Source organism: Mobula hypostoma, chromosome 16, assembly GCF_963921235.1.
Source record: "Mobula hypostoma chromosome 16, sMobHyp1.1, whole genome shotgun sequence".
In the NCBI taxonomy this organism is placed as follows: domain Eukaryota; kingdom Metazoa; phylum Chordata; class Chondrichthyes; order Myliobatiformes; family Myliobatidae; genus Mobula; species Mobula hypostoma.
Window position 1 is genome coordinate 6225262 of NC_086112.1, and position 24723 is coordinate 6249984.

The 24723-nt window shown below is 43.0% G+C and overlaps 1 protein-coding gene across 1 annotated transcript in view; it reads right to left on the reverse strand.

Annotated features, from left to right (window-relative positions):
- The window catches only part of adgrv1 (adhesion G protein-coupled receptor V1), a 514329-nt gene that overhangs the window by 354258 nt on the left and 135348 nt on the right, over positions 1–24723 (reverse strand). The window contains exons 26-33 of the mRNA XM_063069242.1: positions 23652–23791; positions 21457–22063; positions 19477–19692; positions 17452–17667; positions 11697–11941; positions 8724–8905; positions 3283–4094; positions 1566–1775 (exon numbers count right to left, since the gene is read on the reverse strand). Coding sequence (XP_062925312.1) covers positions 1566–1775; positions 3283–4094; positions 8724–8905; positions 11697–11941; positions 17452–17667; positions 19477–19692; positions 21457–22063; positions 23652–23791 — 2628 coding nt within the window. The remainder of the gene's footprint in view (positions 1–1565; positions 1776–3282; positions 4095–8723; positions 8906–11696; positions 11942–17451; positions 17668–19476; positions 19693–21456; positions 22064–23651; positions 23792–24723) is intronic.

The window sequence follows — 24723 nt, forward strand, 5'->3', positions numbered from 1 at the left end:
ACAAAAGAAGATCTGCAGACGCTGCAAATCCGAGCAACACACACAAAATGCTGGAGGAACCCAGCAGGCCAGGCAGCATCTATGGAAAAGAGTACAGTCGACATTTCGGGTCGAGATCCTTCAGCAGGACGGGAGAAAGAAAGATGAGGAGTCAGAGCAAGAAGGTAGGGGAGAGGAGGAAGGAACACAAGGTGATAGGCGAAACGGGAAGTGGGGGTAAAGCAAAGAGCTGGGAAGTTGATTAGTGAAAGAGATACAAGGCTGGAGAAGCGGGGTCTAATAGAGGACAGAAGGCCATGGAGGAAATAAAAAGAGAGAGGAGCACCAGAGGGAGGCAATGGGAAGGCAAGGAGATAAGGTGAGAGAGGGAAAAGGGAATGAGGAATAGAGAGAGGGGGACATTACTGGAAGTTTAAGAAATCGATATTCATGCCATCAGGTTGGAGGCTACTCAAACGGAATATAAGGTGTTGTTCCTCCAATCTGAGTGTGGCTTCATCACGACAGTAGAGGAGGCCGTGGATGGACATGTCGGAATGGGAATGGGAAGTAGAATTAAAATGTGTGGCCAATAGGAGATACCCCTTCTTCTTCCTTCCATGGCCTTCTGTCCTCTCCTGTCAGACTCCCCCTTCTCCAGCCCGGTCTCTCTTTCACCAATCCACTTCATCCCTCCCGCTCCCAGTTTCACCTATCACCTTGTGTTTCCTCCTCCCCTTCCCCCACCTTCTTTCTGACTCATCTTTTCTCCCCCCAATCCTGCTGAAGGGTCTTGGCTCGAAACGTTAAATGTACTCTTTTCCACAGGTGCTGCCTGGCCTGCTGAGTTCCTCCAGCATTTTGTGTGGGTTCTATGTACACTTCCTCACTTTGTTTTTGCTCTCTTTTTGCACTACTAATTTAATTTAATTTTTATATCTATTTCTTATTGTTTATAGATTTTTAAATTATGTATCACAATGTACTGCTGCCGAAAAAACAAATTTCACGACATATGCTGGTGATATTAAACCTGATTTTGATTCAGATTAAATGAAATATCATTAAACAATCTTGAATCTTGAAAATGTTGTATAATAAAATGATACTAATATCTCCTGAATTCACAATTGCCAACTGACCATCAGTAAGAGTTATCCTGTTGCTTGCCATTGATATTATTCAGCAGCCCGTCCAAAGAGGTTTAAAAGCAGCCACACTTTCATCTATACTTTGGGTGCACGATTATTGTCACTTCATCCTGGATGTGATTATCCTTAATTTTCCCATCATTTGCAAATTATACTGCCGTTCGTAAAATGGTGTAGGTGTTTCTCAAACACTTATAGTTTTTATCCAGTCACAGTACCAGGAGGATAAAATAAATATATCACAAAAATTAACTGTTTTACATAGTGTACATATAGAATGTTGGTTATTTATTCTATCCTCCAATATTCTTCCTTTAAAAGTAAGTTAAAATATATATCATGGTTAGGATCTGAAAGCCAGACTTAGAGATGGTATGACACTGTTGAAATTGACGACGGTAACCAGGAGTGTTATCATTAAACACAGAAACCCACCTTCCTGTCCCGTGACTGAGCGTGAGGATGCGTGAAAACTAATGACGCCTGCAACATAATCGCTGGCTAGAATGACCACAGTGACTGTGTCAGAGCTGGGCAGAATACGGCTGCCACCTTCAGTATGTGTCAAGCGGATCACAATGGTCTCATTGTCTTCTGGTTCTTCATCATCCACGATTTCTAATGTGACAACCCTCTTATTCTCACCTGCAAGAGAAAAAAAGCTTTTACTTTTAAAAGTACCATCCTTAATGGTTTAAAATTTAAGCCTAGATAGAGTGGATGTAGAATGAAAGGGTCAATGCATGAGGAGCGCTTCATGGCTCTGGGTCTCAAAGAATGAGGGGGATCTCATTGAAACCTATCAAATATTGAAAGGCCGAGACACAGTGGCCATGGAGAGGATGCTTCCAATAGTGAGAGAGTCTTAGGACCAGAAGACACAGCTCAGAACAGAGGGACATCCCTTCAGAATAGCGACGAGGAGGAATTCATTGCCACAGATGGCTGTGGAGGTAAGTCTTTGGGTATTTCTTTTAAGATTAGATTAGATTAGATTCAACTTTATTGTCATTGTGTCGAGTACAGATACAAAGCCAATGAAGTGCATTTAGCATCTGACCAAAAATGCAAAGAATACTGTTATTTACAAAATAACTGTGAATAAAAAAAGTGCTACAGCACACAAATATAAAAGTACTGAGACAGTACAATACCGATGTAATACTGCTTAGTGCTGTGATGTGAGGTTCAGCAGGGTCACAGCCTCAGGGAAGAAGCTCTTCCTGTGCCTGCTGGTGCGGGAGCGGAGGCTCCTGTAGCACCGACCGGATGGAAGGAGGGTAAAAAGTCCATGGTTAGGGTGAGATGCATCCTTGATAACGCTTTTCGCCCTGCCCAGGCAACGTTTATGGTAGATGTTCTCAATGGTGGGCAATTGGGTGCCAATAATCCACTGGGCAGTTTTCACCACACGCTGGAGTGCTTTGCGGTCCGATACAGGACAATTGCCATACCACACTGAGATGCAGTAGAGGTTGATAGGTTCTTGATTAATAAGGGCATCAGAGGTTACAAGGAGAAGCCAAGAGAATGGGGTTGAAAGGAATAATAAATCAGCCATGATGAAATGGCAGAGCAGACTTAGTGAGCTGAATGCTCTAATTCTGCTCTTATGCCTGATGGTCTTATAGCTTAAATCTGTCCTTTCTTTGAATTTATACTTTACAGATACAGTACACGTTGGAATGAATATTTTTTGTGTCACAAAAGCTGAATTAGAACAGTTGTTAAATAGACAGAGGAGCAACATATATCCTATACAAAATGTTGGAGGAACACAGCAAGTCAGGCAGCATCTACGGGGAGAAATAAACAGTCGACATTTCAGACCAAGAACCTTCATCAAGGCTGGAAAGGAAGAGGGAAGAAGCCAGAATAAATACTGTAGGTGGGGGAGTACAAGCTGGGAAGTGATAGGTGAGACCACGTGAATGGGAAGTAGGTTGGTGGGGGGGAGGAAGGATGAAGTAAGAAGCTAGGAGGTGAATGGTGGGAAAGATAAAGGCCTGAAGAAGGAATGGGATAGGAGAGTGGACCATGGGAAAAAGGAATTAAGGGGGCATTTTACCTAATAACGTGGCACTGAGTGTAACACCTGCACAAATATAATGCTTGTTTTTGGAAAGGTATTTTCATGAATACACCATCCTACCTTCTGCAAATGTTAATATTTCACCATCACCAACGAAATCTATGTTTCTTGTAGCTGTGCCACCAACCACGCTCCACTCCACAGTCACCTCACCAAGACTTCCACCACTCCTGTCTACCACAAGCTGCACTGTCATCTCCGTTTCCTCTCTTACTTCAAGGTAGCTTCCTTTCTCTGTAGCATTAACGTTCACTGAGTAGAGCAGAAAGGTGCCAAATGCATCCCCATTCATGGCTATGATAACCGTTGCAACATCTGGCCGTCCAGTCGTGGGCTGGTTTTCTGGAGTGACCTTCTCATTCAGCAGTTCCACACTTAGAAGCAAAACAGCAAACTTTTCATCGCATTCTGGTATTGTGTCTGTTTGTATTAAAACTGAGAGATTCGCAGACTCATCTCCTTCATGCATGACCGCCCATTGTCTGGAGATTGGCTCATAGTCAGAGCCAGCTGTGGCCTGAGATCTCAACAGGGTGGACACCTTCGAACTATTCTTGCGATATGTTCCAAATTCTGCACTGGGGGACAGAATGTCGGCTGCTGAAATTGTCCAGGAGCAATTGGCCTGGCCAGAGATATTGCTGAATGAGAAAGCCAAGCAAGCCTGTTCTTTCAGACAAAAAGCTGCACATGCATGAAAAGCATCCACCTCCAGAGAAACATTCAGCTGAAACATAGGTTGTCCATCTGTGATTCCACGAACTGGAGATTCATAGTAAAAGAGCAGGTCCTGCCCTTCTGTTATCAAAAGCTCCAAAACAGGAATCGTAGAGGTGCGGTAAAAGATTCTCAGTTGCCCAAAATGGCCTCCGCTACATGGAAAGCAAACACAAGTAGAATACTATCAGAAAACATGAGCAGACACCACATTCACTCATTGTATCCAAACTTCAAACCCAATATTCAGACACAGTACAAGCAAATATCAAGAGGAAAGTGTCATTATGTTAAGGGCTGTCTGGGGTAGGCTTCATTTCTATACACAGAATAGCAACTGCCGGGTGGTGGTGGTTGAGGCAGATACGTTAAGGACACTTAAGAGTCTCTTGGATAGGTAGATGAATGAAAGAAAAATGGAGGCCTAGGGGCTGTGTAGGAGGGAAGGACTAGATTGATTGTGAAGTAGGCTTATATACTGTAGATTGGCACAACATCATGGGCCGAAGAGCCCGTACGGTGCCGTACTGTACTGTTCTATATCTAAATAAGCTTTAACAGCATCGTTACGGCAAAGATATCGTGTCTTTATTTAAATAAGCAACAAATTTGAGGATGAGAGGTAACTTGGTAGAGGTGTACATAATGATGAGATGTAGATCGAGTGGACAGCCAAAGACTTTTTCCCAGGGTGGAAATGGCTAAAACGAATATTGTCAAGCACCTTCACTCCACTTGCCAACCTATCCCAATCAGACATATCAGCCCATGGCCTCCTCTTGTGTCACAAAGAGATCACCCTCAGGGTGGAGGAGCAACATCTTATATTCTTTCTGGGTAGCCTCCAACCTGATGGCATGGATATTGTTTTCTCTGACTTCCAGTAATTTATTTTTTTCTCTGTCCCCTCTCCCTTCACTCTTTTTCTATTCCCTATACTGGCCTCTTACCTCTTCTCCTCACCTGCCAATCAACCCCCATCCCAGTGTCCTTCCTTCCCTTTATCCCAGGGTTCCCCAACCTTTTTTGCACCACGGACCAGTTTAATATCGACAATATTCTTGTGGACTGGCTGACCGGGGTGGGGGGGGGGGGATGTTCAAGTAGGGTTAAACTCACCCCTGCATGTCTTTTACAGTTAGGGTTGCCAACTTTCTCACTCCCAAATAAGGGACAAAAGTAGCAGTCAATTCCCAGGACACTTGTGTTTACCCCAGGAAAGACTACCATGACCATGAAGCCTTGCGCGGGCACCTGTCTGCACATGTGCGTACGTGCCGATTTTTTTCCCCCCACAAATCAGTTTTGCCTTCATCTTCCCGGCTATACTGTACATACATTATTTCTACTTTATATAGGCTGTGTATTTGTCATATCATTCCTGCTTTTACTATATATTAGTGGTATTTATTTTTGGTTTTATGTGTTATTTGGTATGATTTGGTAGATTATTTTTTGGGTTTAGGAACGCTCAAAAATTTTTCCCATATAAATGAATGGCAGTTGCTTAGAGCATAGAAAATAGGTGCAGGAGTAGGCCATTCGGCCCTTCGAGCCTGCACCGCCATTCAGTATGATCATGGCTGATCATCCAACTCAGAACCCTGTACCAGCCTTCCCTCCATACCCACTGATCCCTTTAACCACAAGGGTCATATCTAACTCCCTCTTAAATATAGCCAATGAACTGGCCTCAACTGTTTCCTGTGGCAGAGAATTCCACAGATTCACCACTCTCTGTGTGAAGAAGTTTTTCCTAATCTCAGTCCTAAAAGGCTTCCCCTTTATCCTCAAACTGTGACCCCTCGTTCTAGACTTCCCCAACATCGGGAACAATCTTCCTGCAACTAGCCTGTCCAATCCCTTTAGGATTTTACACGTTTCAATCAGATCCCCGCCTCAATCTTCTAAATTCCAACGAATATAAGCCCAGTTCATCCAGTCTTTCATCATATGAAAGTCCTGCCATCCCAGGAATCAATCTGGTGAACCTTCTTTGTACTCCCTCTATGGCAAGGATGTCTTTCCTCAGATTAGGGGACCAAAACTGCACACAATACTCCAGGTGTGGTCTCACCAAGGCCTTGTACAACTGCAGTAGTACCTCCCTGCTCCTGTACTCGAATCCTCTCGCTATAAATGCCAGCATACCATTCGCCTTTTTCAACGCTTGCTGTACCTGCATGCCCACTTTCAATGACTGGTGTATAATGACACCCAGGTCTCATTGCACCTCCCCTTTTCCTAATCGGCCACCTTTCAGATAATAATCTGTTTTCCTATTTTTGCCACCAAAGTGGATAACTTCACATTTATCCACATTAAATTGCATCTGCCATGAATTTGCCCACTCACCTAACCTATCCAAGTCACCCTGCATCCTCCTCACAGCTAACACTGCCACCCAGCTTCGTGTCGTCCGCAAACTTGGAGATGCTGCATTCAATTCCCTCATCCAAGTCATTAATATATATTGTAAACAACTGGGGTCCCAGCACTGAGCCTTGCGGTACCCCACTAGTCACTGCCTGCTATTCTGAAAAGGTCCTGTTTATTCCCACTCTTTGCTTCCTGTCTGCCAATCAATTCTCTATCCACATCAATACCTTACCCCCAATACCGTGTGCTTTAAGTTTGCACACTAATCTCCTGTGTGGGACCCTGTCAAAAGCCTTTTGAAAATCCAAATATACCACATCCACTGGTTCTCCCCTATCCACTCTACTAGTTACATCCTCAAAAAATTCTATGAGATTCGTCAGACATGATTTTCCTTTCACAAATCCATGCTGACTTTGTCCGATGAATTCACCGCTTTCCAAATGTGCTGTTATCACATCTTTGATAACTGACTCTAGCAGTTTCCCCACCACCGATGTTAGGCTAACTGGTGTATAATTCCCTGGTTTCTCTCTCCCTCCTTTTTTAAAAAGTGGGGTTACATTAGCCACCCTCCAATCCTCAGGAACTAGTCCAGAATCTAAAGAGTTTTGAAAAATTATCACTAAGGCATCCACTATTTCTTGGGCTACTTTCTTAAGCACTCTGGGATGCAGACCATCTGGCCCTAGGGTTTTATCTGCCTTTAATCCCTTCAATTTACCTGGCACCACTTCTCTACTAACATGTATTTCCCTCAGTTCCTCCATCTCACTGGACCCTCTGACCCCTACTATTTCCAGAAGATTATTTATGTCCTCCTTAGTGAAGACAGAACCAAAGTAATTATTCAATTGGTCTGCCATGTCCTTGCTCCCCATAATCAATTCACCTGTCTCTGTCTGTAGGGGACCTACATTTGTCTTAACCAATCTTTTTCTTTTCACATATCTATAAAAGCTTTTACAGTCAGTTTTTATGCTTCATGCCATTTCGGCACGAAAGGTTTCATAGGAACGCTCTACCTTAGCGGGGGAAATATGGAACAAGGGCGGTCCCGTATGGGACAAACCAATTTAGCCCGATATGTGGGATGTCCCGGCATATATGGGACAGTTGGCAACCCTATGTTCAAGTTCAACAGTGCGTGACAAGGAATGAGGAAAGGTGCAGCTGACTCATATTGTTTCCTCGTGGCCCAGTAGCCCATGCTTTGCGGCCCGGTAGTTGGGGACCGCTGCTTTATCCCATGGTCCACCTACCTCTTCTATCCGATTCCCTCATCTCCAGCCCTCTATCTTTCCCACCCACCCAGCTTCACCTATCACCTTCTAGCTCTCCTCCTTCTCCTCCCCCCACCCAACCTTTTCATTCTGGCATCTTCCCCCTTCCGTGCCAGTCCCGATGAAGGGTCTCTGCCCAAAGCATTGAATATTTATTCATCTCCATAGATGCTGCCTGACCAGCTGAGTTCCTTTAGCATTTTGTGTGTGTTGCTCTATATATTATCCATGTTGCTTTGCCTTTGAATGGTGGAAACATTTAATAGCTAACATGGGCTTGTGATCAAAAAAGCCTGAAGATTTCCATCACGGAAGCATATTAGAGAACCAATTAGATTTTTACAACAATCTAATAATTTCACGATCCATTGTTTTACACGGTAGGAGGCTGCTTCATTTACTAAGGGGTTGAGAACGAATACTTTGATAATAAATGTTCTTTACTTATTCAGAGACAGAGCACAGGCCCTTCCGACCCAGTGATCCTATGCAACTTGGTTACACCGATGTGAACAATTAACCTACTAACCCATATGTCTTTGGAATGTGGAAGGAAGCAGAAACTCCCAGAGAAAAACCACGTGGTCACAGGGAGAATGTACAAACTCCTTACAGACAGCGACGGAATTGAACCCAGGTTGCTGGTACGGTAATAGTGTTACGCTAACCGCTACGATAGCGTTCCAGAAGATGTTTTCATTTTTTCTCTATTTCATCCAAGTTCTGTTAGTCTCAACATGATTATATTGTGAGATTTTGGGGTGTCATGGTAGCGTAGCAGACAGCACAAGGTTATTGCAGCTCAGAGCGTCGGAGTTCAGAACTCAATTCCAGCATCCTCTGGAAGAAAGTCTGAACATTCGTCCCACGAGCGCGTGGGATTCCTTAGGGTGCTCTAGTTTCTTCTCAAGGCCTAAAGATGTACCGGTTAGTATGTTAATTTGCTATTATAGATTGTCCTGGGATTAGGCAAGGATTAAATGTGTGGGTTGCTAGGTAGCACAGCTCTATGGGCTGGAAGGGGCTCTTCCACACTGTACCTCTAAAGTCAGCTCACATCATACCCAAAATGCCACAGTCAAAAAGAACTTCATTTGTAAACTTTCATAGCAGATGGCACACCTTCTGGCCACGGTGATATTTTCTCTGGAGTTACTTTCCAGTGGCTCTTGGACTTTGTATGCTGTGTGTGTGAAATGAACAGTACCATAAGGGTTGTCATTCGCTGGAACAATAATATTCACCGTATCGTTTCTCCCAACGGAGCTCCCATAGGAAGAATGGGTAAGTTTCACCTGAATGACCTGAAAGAGAAAGGTCAATTTTAAAGACTTTACCAGCCACATTACAACTGATGTCAAAGTTAGTTTTTTGAAAAGGAGTAAACATTAGCTAAATTTAAGTTTCCAGGCAAAAATTCTGCTTTAAAAGTGGGTCCCAGTAGGTTTTTACCCACCTGCACCTTCTCCAACAATAGAACAGAAGGTAAAAAAGCCCGAAGGCACATACCACCAAAGTTCAATGTTCACAGTAAATTTATTTTTGAAGTACATACATGTCACAACCCTGAAATTCATTTTTATGGATATTCACAGTAGATACAAAGAAACACAATAGAATCAATGAACCACACACAAGACAGACAGTCAACCCATGTGCAAAAGACAACTGTGCAAATACCAAAAAATTTATCAATAAATAATGAGAACATGAGATGAAGGGTCTACAGCTTACACAGATCAAAGCATTACACAGTGCACTGAGCTATAATAGGTTAAAGGGGCAGAGCTAATAAGTCGCTAGAGGATGGATTCTTCAAACTCATTTACGAAAAAGCTTTAATTTCTTCTTAATATCTCTTTTTTTCCTTTTCAAGGTGGATGGGGTTCTATCAGAGTCCATGATCTACAGACACACTCAAACTGTGGTTCTTTACAGCAGAGATTCCTGTGCCCCGAGCTTCCCAACTGGCTGTTTTCTCAGTATCCCCAGGGTGTTGTCTGGAAGACGCATACCTTCAGTGTGGGGCCCTGCAACCCTGTGGACGAACTGTTTCTATGCCGGAGGCATTACAGGATAAACGGAACACTGCGAACAGCAGATCGGCTGGGGTGTACTGGGGTACGGCCATTGTTGCATGCAGTCAGCTACTTGGAGCCACTGGTGAGAGAGAACTGAGTGCCTGGTGGGAACCAAATGTGGGCATTCTGCTTTGATACAGTACAGTGGTGTTGGATGGCCACTGAGCTTTAACCACTATTTTGTTTTTTTATTTGGAAATACAGTATGGTATCAGGCCCTTCTGGCCCAATGAGCCCCCACCGCCCAATCACACCCACGTGACCAATTAATCTACTAACTTGGAATGTGGGAGGGAACTAGAGCACCCGAAGAAATACACGCAGTCACAGGGAGAACGTACAAATTCTGAACGACAGCAGCGGGAATTGAACTTGGGTCGCTGGCACTGTAATAGCGTTATACTAACCACCACGCGTCTACTACACTACTCTGATGCCTTTTATCTTTTTTTAAGTGGGGTTTCACCGTAGTGTAGTGGTTAGCGTGACACTTTAAATCTCAAGGCATCAAAGTTCAGAGTTCAGTTCTGATGCCGTCTGGAAGAAGCATATACATCTCCTCGAAGATGCATGGGTTTCCTCCAAGTGCTCCGGTTTCCTCCCACAACCCAAAGACATACTGGTTAGTAGGTTAATTGGTCATTGTAAATTGTCCTGTGATTAGGCAAGGGTTAAATAGGTGTGCTGCTGGGATGTTAGGCTCGTTGTGCCGGAAGAGCCTGCTCCCCATTGTATCTCTAAGTGAATACGACAAATAAATAAACACCCATCACTGATGAAGCAGGTGAGGAAGGGAGAACCAAAACATCGCCTGAACAAATTCTGTGGTGATGTGCTGGATGGGATATGGGATGATTGACAGCCAACAACTACACTCACCTTCCTTTGAGCATCATGTGACAAGTACTGCTGGAAGTTAGTTCCCCGTTTAAATTTATTACCTGTGGTAAGGATTAATATTCTAACAGCAAAAAAAAAGCTTCAAAAACACAAGAGGTTCTGCAGATGCTGGAAATCCACAACAGCACACACAAAATGCTGGAGGACTTCAGCAGGTTAGGCAGCATCTATAAAAAGGAATAAACAATCAACATTTCACTCTGAGACCTTTCATCAAGACTGGGAAAGAAGGGGCAAGAAGCCAGAATATGAAGGTGGGGGTATTGGAAAGAGTACAAGTTGATAGGTGAGGCCAGGTGAGGGGTAATCTTTCCCCTCTTACCCCTTCCCTTCTCACATGCCCATCAGCTCCCGCTGGTGTTCCACCTCCTTCTCTTTCTCCCATGGTTCACTCTCCTGTCCTATCAGATTCCTTCTTCTCCAGCTCTTTACCTTCTCCTCCCATCACCTCCCACTTTCCATTTCATCCCCTCTCCCCCAACCACCCACCAACCTTTCTCATCCAACAACCAAATAACAACCTCTTCCAGTAATAAACACAAGATATTCTACAGATGCTAGAAACCCACAGCAACACACACACAATTCTGGAGGAACTCAGTAGGTCAGGAAGCATCTATGAAAATGAATAAAGAGTTGATGTTTCGGTCCAAGACCCTTTATCCAAACTAGAAAGGAAAGGGGAAGATTCCAGAATAAAAAGGTAGGATGAGGGGAAGGAGGGCAATCAAGAAGCTGAGGTAATAAAAAAACATTTTCAAAGTCATAGTCATAGCAAAATTTATTATCAAGATACTTATGTATCACCAAATAATACCTAGAGATGAATTTTCTTGCATTTACATGAAATTACAAAAAACAATAAAATTTACGAAAAACTATACATTAACAAAAATCTGTAGGATGAGATGACAGTGCCTCTTATAAAGTTATATGCATGATAAAATGAATCTCAGGGTTGTATAAGCTACATACCTTATATAGTACATAATTCGATAATAAATTTACTTTGCACTTTGAATTTATCATGTGGGACTATTCTGAAAACTCCACAGGCCTGACTAGACATTTCACAAAGAGCATTATAATCTGAATAAATTAATTCAGCCCTTACCTCTTCAACTTCAGGGATGTCATCTGATAGTAATTCCAATTGTAAAGTTTGAGTAGTTTGTCCTGGAGCAAAGATAATCTCTCCTGAGGTCTCATGGAGATCGCTGGTAACCTCACGCTCATTCATTGTGGCAACCCAATGGACTGAGACAGTACCAAGTGTCCCAGCATTTCTAACAACTTGCAGATTTATCACTCTGGTTTTCGATTCTGGTTCTGCAACAATGAACTCTGTTCCTTCAAAAACTATTAAGAAAAACTCTAAGTTAGGTCGCGTCCAGAGTACTGCACACAGCCTGGATTAAAGAGTATGTGCTATAACGAGAGGCTGGACTAAGTTGGGTTGCTTTGTAGAGGCTAAGGGGAAAACTGACAGAGAGACGTATAACATTATGAGAGGCATGGAAAGACAGATACTATCTTTGTCATAGGGTTGAAATGTCTAACACCAGAGGGCATGCATTTAAGCTCGGGGGGGGGCAAGTTCAAAGGAGATGTGAGGGGCAAGTGTGAGTTTTTTTTTTACACAGAGAGTGGTGGGTGTCTGGAAAGCACTGCCTGGGGTGGTGGTAGAGGTAGAAAAATTAGCACTTTTCAGATCCTGCTGTGAATGCTACATAGCCTCCTCCCTGATGGACTGGGCATTAATTTATGCATAAAAGCTGCAGTCTGCAACTCCCAACTCATGTACCAGAGAACAAGGTATGAAAAAAAATATTATTTGCAAACCATAATAGTTAAGTTTTAAAGTGCATCCTTGACCTAGTGCTTCAAGAATATAAATTTATCACAGTGTAATGCTCTGTCAAGCAGACAGGATTACATTATGGATTGAAGGCCCAATTTTAAGGAAGCATGCTAATGGCAAGAGGAATTGGCCCCTCTGGCCTTGCTTGGTGAATACTCACGTGGGGCATACGAACATATTGTACATAGATCCTTTTAACTTGCTGAGAAGATCATCAGGGCCTTTTTTCCACACATCAGTGCTGCAAACGCAGGCCCCTTAGCATTGTCAATGATCCCTCCCATCCATCCAACAATTTCTTTGAACACCCCCCCCCCCCCAACATCAAGCAAAAGGAACCGTAGCATTAGGACAAGAACTGTTATGATGGGAAACAGCTTCTTCCCCCGGACTGTAAGACGACTGAACTCCCTGCCACCACCCAGGTCTCAACACATATAAAGAGTCTTTAGTGTTATACTGTTTACTTTTTAAACTTGTATCACATACTCACCTTATTAGTTGTTAATTTATTTGTGGTATGAAGGTGGGATGGGATCAGAAGGAGCGCAGGTTGATAGGTGATAGGTTTGATCTTCAAGATGGCGCCGGCATACATCAGCAACTCTCCATGGGCTGCAGGAAATTATACTAGTTTTCCACTTAAATATACTCCTTTTCAACTACTTTTGCTGTAGTCGTCAGCATGTAACAACGGGCTATGAAATTACTTCAGGCCTCATATTCTGCGGTTAAATACGGAGCAGTTAAGTGCGATGCCTTTAAGAATCAGTACCATGGCTGAAAGCGTGGCAGGACAGGTGCTATTCAAACCAGGCCGAAGCGTAGAGGGATGAGGCCTCCTCTGCCTACTATCTTGTTAGCAAATGTGCAGTCGCTAGAAAATAAGATAGACGATCTCGGGGCAAGGCTGCTATATCAGAGGCAGATCTCAATTGTTGCACTGAAACCTGGGTAAATGAGGGTACACCTGATTCAGTGATACGACTGAAGTTGACATAACCCTTATGGTTTATGGACTGGAAGGTTTTGTGATTTTCAAAATGGATCAAACCATGAACTCTGGTAAGGAAAGAGGTGGCAGGGTATGCTTTTTAGTCAATTCTCGTTGGTGCATGGATGTTGGGGTTATGTCTGCTTCTCATTCCCCTGACTTAGTGCAACAAATGATTAAGTGTAGACCATTCTCTTTGCCTCAAGAGTTCTCCTCCATGATCCTGACCACAGTTTACATGCCATCAGCGGCCGATTATAAGCAAGCACTCGCAAAACTGCACCATGTTTTCTGTAAGGAACGGGCCATCCCGAGGCATTTCAATTATATTTGGCGACTTTAATCAGGCCTGTCCAATTATCACCAACATGTAACCTGTTGCACCAGAGGTCCCAACACACTAAACCACTGCAATAAGGAATGCCTATCATTCCTTCCTGAGACTGCATTTAGGCAAATCGAATCATTGGGCTGTACTCCTACTACCTGGATACAGACAGAGCCTAAAGAACAAGGCTCCAGAGATGAAGACAACCAAGAGGAGGACGCAGGAGGTAGAGGAGTGGTTACAGGATTGCCTTGCGTCATGGACTGGGCCATGTTCAAGAACTCATCTGAGCACCAGGGTCATTACAGACTTTATTAAACAGCTGTGGGTGAGTGTGTCCCCACAAAATCTTTCAGGGTTTTCCATCTTGCTGAGAGCCAGATCAGAGGCATTCAAGTCTGGAGATCAAAAATGCCACAAGATGTGCAGGTATGATCTCCAGAAAGCCATTTCTCAGGGGAAGTGGAGATTTCAGACTAGACTGGAATCAACAAGGGATGCTCGACGGCTGTGGCAGGGTTTGAATGCCATAACAAAGTTAAATTTTGTGACATACGGGACAGCAGAGCTTCGCTTCCAGATGAGCTCAATGCCTTCTATGTTTGCTTTAACCACCAGAACATGGAGGAACCATCGTGCACCCTCATGTCTCCTGATGATCCTTTGATCTCAGTATCTGAAAATGACATGCAGGCTGCCTTCAAGAGAGTGAGTCCAAGGAAAGTATCCAGTCCAGGCAGAGTACCAGGCTGAGTACTAAAGACCTGTGCCGACCAACTGGCTGGTGTATTCAAGGATAACTTCAACCTCTCAGTGCAGCAGTGTGTGGAACCCACCTGCTTCAGGCAGGCTTCAATCGTACCGGTGCTCAAGCGCGTGGTAACCTGTCTGAATCACTATCGCCCAGTCACACTTACATCCACAGTGATGAAGTGTTTTGAGCGGCTGCTATTGAAGCATCCTAGCTCCTGTCTGAGTGGTGACTTGGATCCACTCCAATTTACCTTCCAAAGCAACAGGTCTACAGCAGATGCTATCTCATTGGGTCTTCACACAACCCTGGAACACCTGGACAACAATGACGCATACATCAGGATGCTCCTTATCGATTACAGCTCAGCATATAACACCATCATCCCCTCAAAACTCCAAGACCTGGACCTCAATACCCCCTTGTGCAATTAGATCCTGGATTTCCTCACTTGTTGACCCCAGTCAGTTCAGATTGACAAAACAATCTCCCCAATCTCCATGAGCACAGGAGCACTACAGGGATGTGTACTTAGCCCCCTGCTCTACTCACCTTACACCTATGACTGTGTAGGTAAGGACAGCTCCAACACCATATACAAATTTGCTGATGACACCACCGTTGTAAGCTGTACCAAAGGTGATGATGAATCAGCATACAGGAGGGAGATTTAAAATTTGGCTGAGTGGTGTAATAACAACAACCTCTCGCTCAGTGTCAATAAGACCGAGGAACTGATAGTAGACTTCAGGAGAGGAAAACCAGAGGTCCATGAATCAGTAATCATCAAAGGATCAGAGGTGGAGATGGTCAGCAACTTTAAATTCCTGGGTGTCACTATCTCAGAGGACCTGTCCTGGACCCATCATATAAATATTATTGCAATGAAAGCACGATGGCACCCCTACTTCCTCCGGAGTCGGCGAAGATTCGGCATGTTATCAAAAATCTTGGCAAACTTCCATAGATATGTGATGGAAAGCTTACTGACTGGGTGCATTACGTCCTGGTATGAGAACACCAATTACTTTCAGCGGAAAATGCTACAAAATGTAGTGGATTCGGCTCAGTACATCACAGGTAAAACCATCCCAACCATTGAGCACATCTACATGAAACCTTGCTGTAGTAAAGCAGCATCCATCATAAAAACATAGAAAACATAGAAAATAGGTGCAGGAGTAGGCCATTCAGCCCTTCGAGCCTGCCCTGCCATTCAGTATGATCATGGCTGATCATCCAACTCAGAACCCGGTACCAGCCTTCCCTCCATACCCCCTGATCTCTTTAGCCACAAGGGCCATATCTAACTCCCTCTTAAATATAGCCAATGAACTGGCCTCAACTGTTTCCTGTGGCAGAGAATTCCACAGATCCTCACAAATCCACAGAATTTCAAAGATCCTCACCACCCAGGCCATGCTCTTTTCTCGCTGCTGCCATCAGGTAGAAGGTCCAGGTGCCTCAGGACTCCCACCACCAGTTTCAAAGACAGTTACTACCCCTCAACCATCAGGCTCTTGAACAAAAGGAGATAGCTACACTCATTTAAGGACTCTTTTATCTTGTTATTTCATGCTAATAATCTATTGAATTCTTTTTATTTATTATCTGCATTTGCACAGTTTGTTTATAGTTTACAATTCCTGCTGTTTAGCTTACAGATCCTGTTTACACTTACTGTTCTATAGATTTGTTAAGTATGCTCACAGAAAAAGAATCTTAGGGTTTTAATTGGTGACATGTACGTACTCTGATAATAAATTTTACTTTGAACTTTGTAATATTACTTTATGTGTTATGTGTGTGAGTTATATGTACTCTGTTGTGCAACCTTGGTTCAGAGGAACATTGTTTTGTTTGGTGGTATACATGTGTATGGTTGAATGACAATAGACTGAACTTCATTCATGAATGAAACCTTGATAACCATAATGGATGAGAGGTGACTTGGTAGAAGTGTACAAGATGATAAGAGGCATAGACTGAGTGGACAGCCAGAGACTTGTTCCCAAGGGCAGAAATGGGTAATGCAAGGGAGTAATTGGAGATAAGTACAGGGGAGATGCCAGAAGTATTTTTTGTTAACATGGACAGTGGTGAGTACATGGCGCGTGCTGGGAGGCTGGTGAAAACGGCGGATACATTGCCAACATTTAAGAGACTGTTCGGTAGATTCTAGAACATAGAACATTATCGCGCAGTACAGGCCCTTCAGCCCATGATGTCGTGCTGATATTTTAACCTACACCAAGACCAATCTAAACCTTCCCTTCTGCATAGCCTTCCATTTTTCAACCATGCGTGTGCCTATCTAGAGTTTCCTAAATGTCCCTAATATATCTGTCTCTGGCACCATGCCAGGCAGCGCGTTCCACGCACCCATCACTCTCTATGTTAAAAAACATCTTTGACATCCCCCCCCTATACTTTCCTCAATCACTTCAAAATTATACCCCCTCATATCAGTCATTTTGGCCCCAGGAAAAAATCTCTGGCTGTCCACTCGATCCATGCCTCTTATCAGCTTGTACACCTCTATCAAGTCACCTCTCATCCTCCTTCACTCCACTGAGTAAAACCTTAGCTCACTCCGCAGTTTGTACAATCCTCACGTGACTGCACCAGTCCACCAATTTCCTCCCAGATGCCTACAAGCAACTGGTTGGTAGGTTAATTGGTCATTGTAGATTAGGCTAGGATTATATTGGGAGGGTTGCTGGGCAGTGTGGTTCAAAGGGCTAGAAGATCCTATTCCATGCTGTATGTCAATAAATTACTTAATTAATTAAACGATGCACCATAGAAGGCATTTTATCTGGAAAAATACAATATTACCACACAATTCTGTGTCAGGGATTGTTAAAGACTGTGGAAAAAAGACACAAAATCATGTACTTCTGGAACCATTTAAGTTCAAAACTTTTCACTGTACCAAAGGATCCATAAGGGTCATCAGAAGCCTCAATAGTAACAGTTGCCTGTGTAATCGCTCCAAGCACAGCTCCTCCTGTAGTCTCATTGATGAGTTTAACATGGAACGACTCTTCAGGTTCTGGCAACATGTCATTGAGAAGGTAAATGGGCACTGCTTTGCTGGTTTCCCCTTCCAGTAGGATCACATCAGATGAGGCTATGCTGTAATCTTCACCTGCAGAAATCATTTTATTAACTGGTGTCAGCTACTTTTTGTAAAGTGTTAGCATTTATAAAGATTCAGACATACTGTTATAATCCTACAATTGGACACCGCGTATTTCATTCTGTGGTGTGTAGGCTATGGTGCGACATGCAACAAGAGCAACTTTCAATGATTTTAAAGAGTAAGGAATTATAGAACTTCCTTATATAATAGGGGTAACATGAGGGGGAACTTCTTTACTCAGAGAGTGGTGGCTGTGTGGAACGAGCTTCCAGCAGAAGTGGTTGAGGCAGGTTCGATGTTGTCGTTTAAAGTTAAATTGGATAGGTATATGGACAGGAAGGGAATGGAGGGTTATGGACCGAGTGCAGGTCGGTGGGACTAGGTGAGAGTAGGAGTTCGGCACAGACTAGAAGGGCCGAAATGGCCTGTTTCCGTGCTGTAATTGTTATATGGTTTATATAAAAGTAAGTTTGAGGTTGAAGTATAGATATGGAATAAAATGTACACTGTGCTACTCAGCATAACACAGCGTACAGGCGACCTGGGTTCAATTCCCACCGGTGCCTGTAAGGAGTTTGTACATTGTCCCCATGACTGCATGGGTTTCCTCCCACAGTCCAAAGACGTACCAGTTGGTAGGTTAATTGGTCATAGTAAATTATCCTGTGATTAGGCTAGGATTAAACCGGGGATTGCTGGCGGCGAGGCTCGAAGGGCCAGAAGGGTCTATTCTGTGCTGCATTGCAATAAAAAAAATTCAAAAATTAGTTAATTCCACCATGTAAAAGCATCATAAAAAGTGGGATAAACTGTTCCATAATATTGGTAGACATTCTATCATGCACTATACTGTTGATTAAGATTAGATTAACTTTATTTGGGATTTCCTCCCAAAGCCTTCCCCATGAGTGGGCATAGCCACGAGGCAGCAGAGGTTGGAAATCAGTTTTCCTTCTCCTGGACAGCTGCCAGCCACAGCTACCTGAACCTGGTGCTGGACACTCTGAGTAGTCCTATGTTGAGCTCAATGCTGATTGGCAACTCTTGCAAAGCTGCTGGTGCCAAAGTGTACTGGCCTCTGCCGTTCCTCTGAATTCATCAGCTGCATGGTGAGGGGGAGCCTGCTACACAGGCAACAGCTTACTCACCATATTGTACTGCCCTGGCTTGCATATCGTATAGACAGCTGGATGCAACATACATGGCCAACCCCAACCAACAGAGGCCCTCAGCTTTATTTGTCACATGCTTATTCATGTAATGGAACATAAATGCTGTCAAAGAGTCATTCACTTTGTATTGTAGATTCACAGACTGATCACTGCACAGAAAAGCAATTTCCTCAATAGTACTCTGCACTGATCAGCCTACTAAACCTTTCAAAATTCCAGCGCTTTCGTCTCCACCATTATGGTTGCAATCTTCTAGTTCCAAATTCACCTCCCTCTGGTGCCCCTCCTCCTTTCTTTTCTTCCATGGTCCACAGATCTTTCCTATCAGATTCCTTCTTCTTCAGCCCTTTACCTCTTACACTTCTTACTTCAACCCCCTCCCCCTTCATCCATCTAGCCCCCGGCGAAGGCACACCTTTTCTGCCAGCTGTCCCACACCCCTCCCACAGCACACATCCTCACCATTCCCGACATCCTTTTCTCCCGCCAGATTTACAAATCGCTGTCCACTCCACATATGACAAGTACAGTACTGTGCAGAAGTCTTAGGCACCCTAGTTCTATACACAGGTATGTACCCAATACTTTTGCACAGTACTATAGGCAGAGTCAGATGATAATAAACTTGAACTTGATATCCTACCAGCTCTTGCAGTCATTGACAAAGCTTGGAATTTCACAGACACGTCTGCATATATGCCTCCAGTCCTTGTCACGTTGATTATCGGTCCAATGTAATTTTCAGGAACGCGTACAGCAGAAGTGGAGAGCTGCAGGGTACCAAATGCATCATCATTGGCGTCGATTATCACCTGCGCTATGATGTCATTCTGTGCTCCAAGGCGAGGAGAATCAGCAACTAGCAAATTGAACGGAAACATCATTGTTTTGTACGTTATTATAATCCATGTAAAAATTCAGGAAACAAATATATTTAATGAAACAAAAGTCACTTCTAATCCTGTGAGTAAACTTGACGTATCGCGAAATAAAATAGAATATCAAGTTTCAGGCCCTCTGAGCCACACCGCCCCAGCAACGCCCAACAAACCCAATTAACCTAATCACAGGACAATTTACAATTTACACACATTCCACGGGGAGGACATACAGACTCCTTACAGATGGCGCCGGAATTGAACTCCGATCTCCAAACGCTAACAGCAATGCTACCCTGGCGCCCGCTCTTCTACTTGCCAAGACAGACAAAGCAATTTACTTTTTGCATTTAACTACAGATTCCCTGGTGTATTTTCAATCAAAGGTGTTTTACCTGAACCCTGATTTACAATCATGTCTTGAGAGATACATATTCCCAGGATATCAATCCAGTACCCAGAAGAACGAATTCTGATCGCGTCTCCGAGTAAACTAGATATCATTGGCCAAAAGTGGAGCTTCTTAATAGCCCTCTATATTGCTGAGACACAACATAATTTAGGGGACTGCTTTGTAAAGCACCTCCGCTCCAGCTGCCAAACACGGAATTTCCCAGTGGCCAAACATTTTAACCCTCATCCACATTCCCATTCCAACATGTTGGCCCACAGCCTCATCTTTTATCATGATGAGGCCTCTCTCAGGGTGGAGGAGCAACAGCTTATATTCGGTCAAGATAGCCTCCAACCTGAAGGGGTGAATGTCGATTTCTCCTTCTGGTAATTTCCAACCCCCACCCCATCTCCCTCTTCTTCTATTCCTCACTCTGACCTCTTCCCTCTCCTCCTCACCTGTCTCTCACCTCCTCCTGGTGGCACTCCTCATTCCCTTTCTCCCATGGCCCATTCTCCTCTCCAAATAGATTCCTTCTTCTTCAACCTTTTGCCTTTTCCACATATCACTTCCTGGCTTCTTACTTCATCCCCACTCCCTTGCCCACTTGGCTTCACCTATCACCTTTTAGCTTGTTCTCCTTCCCTCCCCTCACCTTCTTATTCTGGCATCCTCCCCCTCCCTTTCCAGTCCTGATGAAGGGTCTCGGCCCGAAACATCGACTGTTTACTCACTTCCATAGCTGCTGCCTGACCTGCTGAGATCCTCTACCATCTCTGGATTTCCATCAAATGCAGAATGTCTTGTGTTTATCATTGGTTATGTTATGATTAGCTTTATTTGTCACTTACATATCAAAATGCACAGTGAAACGTGTCATTTTGTGTCAATGGCCACCACAGTCAGAGTATTGTGCTGGAGGCAGTCCTCAGTGCCGCCAAGCTTCCGGCAGCAACGCGTAGAATGCCCACAACTCACTACCCTAACCCAGATGTCCTGTAGACTGTGGGAGGAAACCAGAGCACCCGGAGGAAACCCACACCATCACAGGGAGAATGTACAAACTCCTGACAGAGAGCAGTGGGAACTGAACCTCAGATTTTCCCGTCACTGGTACCGAAAGCGTTACGCTGACTGCCACGGTATCGTGCTACCCCTTACATTCTCTCCGATTCTGTGATCAGGCTAGGGTTTAATAAGCTGGTTTCTGAATGGGCAGATTTCTGGGCTGGAAGGACCTGGTAAAACCTTGTATCTCCTCCTAACATATTAAATAATTAATTAATTTGAAATGACTTGAGCAGTACAACCAAATAGACTAAAATTGAGCCACCCATTTTAGATTACTCACTTGGTCTGTCCTGCTCCCCTCTCAGCAGTGCAACGTTCTGTAACTGGACAAAGACAGACTCTGGCCTCTCAGGTTCTCCATCGTCCAGAATAGGAAGAGTTATGTTAGCTTCTGTTTGATTGGCTTCAAAGATTATTGTCCCCGACACAGCAAGATAATCACTTTTATCCATTGCCAGAGCAATGAAATATGGCAGACCAGTTGATCTTGTGTCATCCACGGTTGAGTAGGTAACTATGGTGATACCCATCAATCCGTTAAGTCGCTGAACTGTCAATGTCACGTTCTGGTCCTTCTCCTCAACTCTGATTGGTTGACTTCTTCCCGAAAAGATGAACACACCATAAGGATCATCATTAGCTAAAACTGTCAAGGTGGCATTTACTCGAATTCCCAGTCGTCCTTTGGTGACATCAGTAATGTGAATCATGAACTGTTCATCCAATTCCGGCACATCGTCCGAAGCCATCTGTAGCTCAATGTCAGCCAGCGTTTGTCCCATTTCGAACGTGACATTGCCACAGATATTGACCAGGTTGTTGTCAGGGTCAGAGTTCACCTCCCAAAACAAAATAACCTGAGACAGTGCACCACCAGTACGGATAACCTGAAAATTCCAATAACTTGTTCAGTCAAATACAGAGCATTTTCCAAATTATAAATTATTGTCAAAGAGTTACTCAAATTAATGGAAAAATTATTTAACAAATTTAAAGTCAAAGTAAAATCAAACTTATTATCAAAGTAAAACAAAGTTTTATCTGCACTTTCTCCAACGTTATCACCTCCTCCTATTGTGTGGTGACCACAACTTCAGCTGAGCTCCAACTGATGAATTTGAAGTTGAAGCATATCCTCCCCGCTGGTGTATTCAATGCCCAGTCTAATACAGGCCAGATCTCCATTTGCTTTCTTAAAGGCATCATCTACCTGCACTACCAACCCCCCTTTCAAGGATTATTGGACTTGTACACCAAGGTATATCCGTTCTTCTGTGTTCCCTAGGTCGTTTCCACTTTTGACATGGAGGGGCCACTGCAAGAGATCAGAAAAAGCTGCAGAAAGTTGTGAGTCAGCTCCATAATGGGGCACAAGCCTCCCCAGCATCAAGCACACTTTCAAAAGGAGATGCCGTAAAAGGTGGCATCCATCATTAAGGGCCCCCATCAACCAGGAGATGCTCCCTGTGCTACCATCAAGGAGGAGGTACAGGAGCCTGAAGACACACACTCAAACATTTCAGGAGCAACTTCTTCCCCTCTCCCATCAGATTTCTGAATGGACATGCACCCATGAACAATAATACTATCTTTGTCCTCTCTTTTTGCACTGCGTATTTAATTTTACTTTTTGAGCATACAGTACCGTGCAAACGTCTCAGGCACACTAGTTATATATATGTGCCTAAAACTTTTGCACAGTACTGTACTTATTGTAATTTATAGATTTTATTATGTATTGCAATGTACTTCTGCAAAAGAACAAATTTCATGACATATGCCAGTGATATTAAACCTGATTCTGATTCATATTCTTGCAGCATTTACAGAAAAATAAAGAAATACAACGGAATTTATGATAAGTCTATGCATACACAAAAATTGATAAACCACAATAGCAGATGATTGTGGACTGAACAGAGGTATTCTGAAACATCAAATCTCACCGATAGTGATCAGCATGAGTATCATGAATAAAAATTACAATGCACTGAAGTTAAAGAAGTAAATCACTAGCATAATAAAAAAAGTGTTTGGAACTCTGGACAAAGGGTCAAAGTTAAAGTCAAATTAAAATTTATTATCAAATTAAGTATATGTTGCCATATACTTCCTTAAGATTCATTTTCTTGCAGACATTTACAGGAAGATAAAGCAATACAAAGCTATATATAAACAAAGACTGACAAATAACCAGCATGCAAAAGAAGACAAAATTGTGCAAATAAAAGAATAATACTGAGAATATGAGTTGTCAGGTTGTAGGGACCTTTAAAGTGAGTCTATCGGTGGTGGAGTTCCAGAGTTTCAGAGTTGAGGTGAGTGAGTTATCCATGCCAGTTCAGGAGCCTGATGGTTGGAGGGTAATAACTGTACAATCACTTCAAGCTATGCATTGGAATCATTGTAAAATATTTCGGCACAATTTTGCATCTCAGATATGATGTTTATCGGTTGGCAAAGTAAAGTACTGACCTGTAGTAAAACTATATCATGACCCCCTTCAGGTTCTGTGCTGTTTGTATGCAAAGAGTCATTACTGAACTGGAACACTCCATACGCATCGTCAGAGGCATCAATAGTAACAATGATTTCAGAAGCGATTGCAAGGCTAGCTGCAAATCAAAATATTTGAGACATGATATTTTAATTGTAATACCCTGGTTTAAGACCATGCATTATTTTAGTAATGCAGTTATGCTGTTGGCTATTTTATTTTCTGCAGATTTTCTCAAAATACAATAAGAGTTCTTCTGATTACATTATATAACCGAGCAGTATGTTTTTCTTTTATTGTTTAAAATAGTAATTCAGTTGATTATGTGAGGTTTGTTGAATTAACTAATAGGATTTTGTGTTCATGTTTTTTCGAGAGAAAGTGCAGGAAAAGATCAGGGGCTGAGCCATTTTCTAGAGAGCGTGGGATTGAAGGACAAGGAAGAAGAATAGTGGAAATGGACATGAAACATCCGAGAAAAACATAGTAAAACCCTCACAGAACCCACTTAGAAGGACAGATACTGATGGTGGAAAATCCTCAGGCAGACAATGGTTTCATGAAGAATGTATAGGTAACTTTTAGTTAGTACATGACATTGAAGAAAGTTTGACGTTTTTTCTCTTAAAAGTTGAGTGAATATTTGTTTCCAGTGACAGGATCTTCACCACAAGAGTGTTTCAATGTTGTGAGTAAACAACAGGAAGCAACAATAAGCTTTAACAATTATATGCACAATATAGACTAATATACGTATCTGTAATAGGCCTTGTTCCTTTAGTTTGTATGTCACAAATTAAAGTATTGTGTCAATACATTTTTGATCTGTTTATACTGGTGTGAGTTAAATTATTGTTTCCTGGCAAACGGTAAATTTGCATGGGTGTGTCAGTGTTCATACAGTAATTGCCTTTGTTTTCCTTGGAAGGACACATTCAAACTTCTGTATTTGTGTTTACCTGTATCATATTTACCCTAGACGTGTTTATTTACTGAAAATTTCTTTTTTCATGCATTGTCAAGTTATGGTGCTGTTCAGTTGATTTCACA